The sequence below is a fragment of the Salmo salar genome, chromosome 14, assembly GCF_965601325.2.
Source record: "Salmo salar chromosome 14, fSalSal1, whole genome shotgun sequence".
NCBI lineage: Eukaryota > Metazoa > Chordata > Actinopteri > Salmoniformes > Salmonidae > Salmo > Salmo salar.
Window position 1 is genome coordinate 98,951,098 of NC_138304.1, and position 5,596 is coordinate 98,956,693.

At 47.5% G+C, this 5,596-nt stretch overlaps 1 protein-coding gene across 1 annotated transcript in view; it reads right to left on the minus strand.

Annotated features, from left to right (window-relative positions):
- The window catches only part of LOC106570600 (biotinidase), a 26,856-nt gene extending 22,650 nt beyond the window's left edge, over positions 1-4,206 (minus strand). Inside the window, exons 1-2 of the mRNA XM_014143060.3 lie at positions 3,619-4,206; positions 3,214-3,363 (exon numbers count right to left, since the gene is read on the minus strand). Coding sequence (XP_013998535.2) covers positions 3,214-3,363; positions 3,619-3,864 — 396 coding nt within the window. The 5' untranslated portion in view covers positions 3,865-4,206. The remainder of the gene's footprint in view (positions 1-3,213; positions 3,364-3,618) is intronic.
- Positions 4,207-5,596: the final 1,390 nt, after the last annotated feature.

Here is a 5,596-nt window from a genome sequence, read left to right on the forward strand (position 1 = left end):
CAGCTCTCCAGAATGCATCGTTCAACCCTCCAGAATGCATCGTTCAGCTCTCCAGAATGCATCGTTCAGCTCTCCAGAATGCATCGTTCAACCCTCCAGAATGCATCGTTCAACCCTCCAGAATGCATCGTTCAACCCTCCAGAATGCATCGTTCAACCCTCCAGAATGCATCGTTCAGCTCTCCAGAATGCATCGTTCAGCTCTCCAGAATGCATCGTTCAGCCCTCCAGAATGCATCGTTCAGCTCTCCAGAATGCATCGTTCAACCCTCCAGAATGCATCGTTCAGCTCTCCAGAATGCATCGTTCAGCTCTCCAGAATGCATCGTTCAACCCTCCAGAATGCATCGTTCAGCTCTCCAGAATGCATCGTTCAGCTCTCCAGAATGCATCGTTCAGCTCTCCAGAATGCATCGTTCAGCTGTCCAGAATGCATCGTTCAGCTCCCCAGAATGCATCGTTCAGCCCTCCAGAATGCATCGTTCAGCTCCCCAGAATGCATCGTTCAGCTCCCCAGAATGCATCGTTCAGCTCCCCAGAATGCATCGTTCAGCTCCCCAGAATGCATCGTTCAGCTGTCCAGAATGCATCGTTCAGCTCCCCAGAATGCATCGTTCAGCTCTCCAGAATGCATCGTTCAGCTCCCCAGAATGCATCGTTCAGCTCTCCAGAATGCATCGTTCAGCTCCCCAGAATGCATCGTTCAGCCCTCCAGAATGCATCGTTCAGCCCTCCAGAATGCATCGTTCAGCTCTCCAGAATGCATCGTTCAGCTCCCCAGAATGCATCGTTCAGCTCCCCAGAATGCATCGTTCAACCCTCCAGAATGCATCGTTCAGCTCCCCAGAATGCACCGTTCAGCTCCCCAGAATGCACCGTTCAGCTCTCCAGAATGCACCGTTCAGCTCTCCAGAATGCACCGTTCAGCTGTCCAGAATGCACCGTTCAGCTCTCCAGAATGCATCGTTCAGCTCTCCAGAATGCACCGTTCAGCTCTCCAGAATGCACCGTTCAGCTCTCCAGAATGCACCGTTCAGCTCTCCAGAATGCATCTGGTCAGCTGTCCAGAATGCACCGTTCAGCTGTCCAGAATGCACCGTTCAGCTCTCCAGAATGCACCGTTCAGCTGTCCAGAATGCACCGTTCAGCTGTCCAGAATGCATCGTTCAGCTGTCCAGAATGCACCGTTCAGCTCTCCAGAATGCACCGTTCAGCTCTCCAGAATGCACCGTTCAGCTCTCCAGAATGCACCGTTCAGCTCTCCAGAATGCACCGTTCAGCTCTCCAGAATGCATCGTTCAGCTGTCCAGAATGCACCGTTCAGCTGTCCAGAATGCACCGTTCAGCTCTCCAGAATGCACCGTTCAGCTGTCCAGAATGCATCGTTCAGCTGTCCAGAATGCACCGTTCAGCTCTCCAGAATGCACCGTTCAGCTCTCCAGAATGCACCGTTCAGCTCTCCAGAATGCACCGTTCAGCTCTCCAGAATGCACCGTTCAGCTCTCCAGAATGCATCGTTCAGCTGTCCAGAATGCACCGTTCAGCTCTCCAGAATGCACCGTTCAGCTCTCCAGAATGCACCGTTCAGCTCTCCAGAATGCTGTCTCCAGCCAATTCATTGTTTTGTTAATTGTTTGCCCTTTGATTGTTTATCTTTGATCAATTCCCCATTACATATGTCACCTGTAGGCCTAGTAAATGTACTGTAAATCCCCCATCATTTGGTTACATTAATGTCTGTTAACACATGTAGTAATCTGAGGAGGCTGGTGGGAGGAGCTATAGAAGTATGGGCTAAGATTGGCTGGAATAGAATAAATGAAACATATAGAAACCATGTTTGACTCCGTTCCATCTATTCCATTCCAGCCATTACAATGAGCCCATCCTCCTATAGCTCTGCCCACCAGCCTCCACTGATATTATTTACAGTAATTTACAGTTGTCATTGTTTGCAGAGTTCACAACCTGTTACACTTGTGAGAAACAGGTTTTGGTTTATTTCGTAACCATTGCGAGTTTTGTAAAAAAAAAATATATATATTGTCTTTTGTTTGGAGTGTTCCATGTCAGCAATGAGCATGTCTGGTTTCTCTTTCCTGATAACGTTGAGGTAGCGCGCGTGCCTGAGCACACAGAGCTTGGCCGCCTACCTGGCCTGCTGCCTGCAAAAATAGGAAAGTGCCCATTTGTGGATGTCTGATTTCTGATTGTCTTAACTCCCCACGTCCACCACTAATAAACTGAGCTTCTCAGTCATTTCTTATTCACCTCACACAAAGTATCTTTTTTTTTTAATATCCATCTTGAATGATAGCTCCTCAGTATTTGAAACATCTTTTCAAAACTCCCGGCCTCGATAATGACCAAGTCTCGGTGTTAATGAACAAAATATCATGATCTGATGATTCAATATATCCAGTGGAAAGTCATTAAGAAAACCAGATGTCTTTTCCGAGGTCACTGGCGCAGGAAACTGTGAGGGTCTAGAATAGGCTAGTTGATATAATGTTGCATGTTCACTAGCCACAGCTTCCGGCCAACACAGAGGATTTGATACAATGTTACACTTCACTAGCAATAGCTCAAGTCAAGGCCGATAGTAGAGAGATGAATGTGATTGAAAGAACCTGAATTTTCATCAGGATATTTTCTACTGTTATTTGTCAGCTTTAGACCTATGTATTTTACTTAGTTGACTATGGAACTTCTAGGCTTACTGCTGCATTGGCCAATAGGCTATCTTTGAGTTCTATGCACTAATTTCTATCTTTGAGTTCTATGCACTAATTTCTTTAACTGCCAATAGATCAGTGTGTCCATATGACTGAGGCTGGTATTCTTTCCTTAGTTGAATTTTAACTTATAGATTTTTATTATTTTACTTCAGATTTTTATGAATAACCACGTGACAATGATTCTGAGAAATTAAAAAAAGTTATTATTGAAATGAAAGTGTTCCACGAAAATGCGCATATAAAAAATAATCATAACTGGCACAAAGATCGGTAGAAATGGTCGGATAAATTGTAAGCTTCCCCCAAACTTGAAACTCAAGAGCTGCCTATTGCCTTAACTATAACACCGTTTAAAAAACTATTGTGAACGTGCGTGCGCTTGCACACACAGGAGGTCCCCTGAAAGAAACGTACCCGCCTATAGAAATCAAAGGCCCGTCCAACTGATTCATTCTGGACCCGGCCCTGTACATACCTCAGTGTGAGCGTGTCTGTCTGTCTGTGTACAGGGGTTCCAGTCCTCAGACTGTGGGTCAGGGATGGTCTCAAGGTAAGCAGAGATGGACAGGCGACTGAAGTTAAACCCCTGGAGACCATCCTCTGGAAATACTATGATCTGAGCCCCCTGAAAGAGAGAGAATTAGGGAAACGGGTGAGACTGGAAAGGGAGAAGAGAGCTTTAAAGCTAACTCCAGCACTTAAAGCAAGATTAATGTGTATCCTTCCTGTCAAAGACAAGGGTAACCCAGTCCTGAAGAGTTTAGCTGCAGGGTGTGCAGGCTTTAGTTCCAGCCCTGCACTAACACATCTGGTTCTGTTAATTGAAAGAGGAGACCTTCTACCAGTCCCCCCCCCCCCCCCCCCCCCAAATGTAACCAACCTGTTCCGCCGCTCGCGCGGCCTGCTCCTCGTACACATCCAAGTTGCTCATCATGTGTTTGAGCGCCGCGGCCCGGGACAGAGGTACGTGCGGCTCCGGGTTCAGAATAACCTGATGCTCGTATACCGCAGCCACGTAGGATTGGCCGGGAGTCCCCTCTGTCCTGTCCCCAGCCCGAGTTAACGTTACGGGGAACCGACAGAGAACAGCCACCGCCGCCACGGCCTGGAGGACACGGAGGGCCATGGCTGACTGACCAGAGCCCGGGATAGATGGGGAACTTCGGTATTCTGATAGGGAGGACCGGTCAGTACGAGTTCAATGGTCACTCAGTCCAAAGTTCTCAACACCAGTTAAACAAATAAAACCGCGAGTTTGTTTGTAATTCTGACCTGCTTCACAATTACAAAGTGAGTTTCACAAAAGTATAACTGTTGATAGAATGGATGCAATATTAACACGTTGTTTTTACATTGTAACTAGCTACTGTAGCTATATGTAATAAATGTTTGTTGTTGTTTCTACTGCGCTCTCTTCTTCTTTAAGGTTTTATGGCAGACTATTGGTGTGTCGCCGGCTCCTACTTACTGTGCGGGGTATTGACTACTGGTTGGTTGAAAAGTGCATCTGACATCGTTCCAGCCTTCGGTGATTGGCTGTTGGCTTGTCTGAGGGCGTGTTCTTCTGTGTGCTCCCATGCAGTGCTGCGGCATGACCGCTAGGCGGCAGCAGCTCACTGTAAATATACACTAGCCAAATATATTTTTGTTTTATCCAGTATTTTTGGATACTAGCGGTTGCCCCAACAGAAAAGTAGAGTTTTTTTTTCGTACACCTTATGATATGCAACAACAACAACAAAAACTCCAGCAGCACTCTATTCTTCTTGTCACAATTAGTTTATGGATCAAACCAAGGTTTCTGTCAACAGACAACCAGATCATCATGGTTAAGTAACATTGGTGCAAGATGCATTAAAGACATTGTAGAGATTAGAATACTATTGCACTGGAAGTTGCTTTCTCAACAACACAGTGGTTCTGGATGGATAGAGATGTTAAGAATCATTACCTGGAGGAATGAGGAGGGAAGGACATCCTTCATTAATTTCAGTCAAGGGCAGTATTATTATTTTTCTTTTAATCTAGTCTGTGGTAAGGTCATGTAATTTGTAATTGATTACATTTCTAGACTTTACTATGTCTTCCTGTTTAAGAAATAACAAAATTATGTTTGACAGATGAAATTAGCCTATAGGCTGCTATATTCATAGATTTTGTTGGTCATGCACTCTTTAAATAGTTTACCTCTTTGACAGTGAAGGGCTGTTAAGTTAAAACCAAGACTCGAATTGAGGGGGTGTGAGAGGGTTTGACATAGGGTTATCTTTTATTAACCCTCTAGAGTCTAAGCCGGGGGGAATGGAATTCTTTTATGAAAAAATGTGATGGTTGAAGGGCAGCTCTTGGGGAACTGTGGGGGGGGGGGATTTGGAGGGCCGGTGGCCTGGCCGGTGGGGAGCCTGGCCGGTGGGGAGCCTGGCCGGTTGGGAGCTTGGGCCGGAGGCCTGGCCGGTTGGGAGCTTGGCCGGTTGGGAGCTTGGCCCGGTGGCCTGGCCGGTTGGGAGCTTGGGCGGTGGGGAGCCTGGCCGGTTGGGAGCCTGGGCCGGAGGCCTGGCCGGTGGGGAGCCTGGCCGGTGGGGAGCCTGGGCCGGAGGCCTGGCCCGGTGGCCTGGCCGGTTGGGAGCTTGGGCCGGTAACCTGGCCGGTGGGGAGCTTGGGCCGGTGGCTGATAGGTCGCTGGATCGGGTTCCCGTTTCTTGACCTTGTGGGAGATCTGTCGACGCGCCATTGAGCACAGCGTTGCCCCTGGTTGCCTCTGTGTATCGCTCTGGATGGGAGTCTGTTGGATGACTGAATGTGACGTAGATGTTGAGCGCCTTCACTGCAAATAGATTGTATTTTTTAATATTCAATAT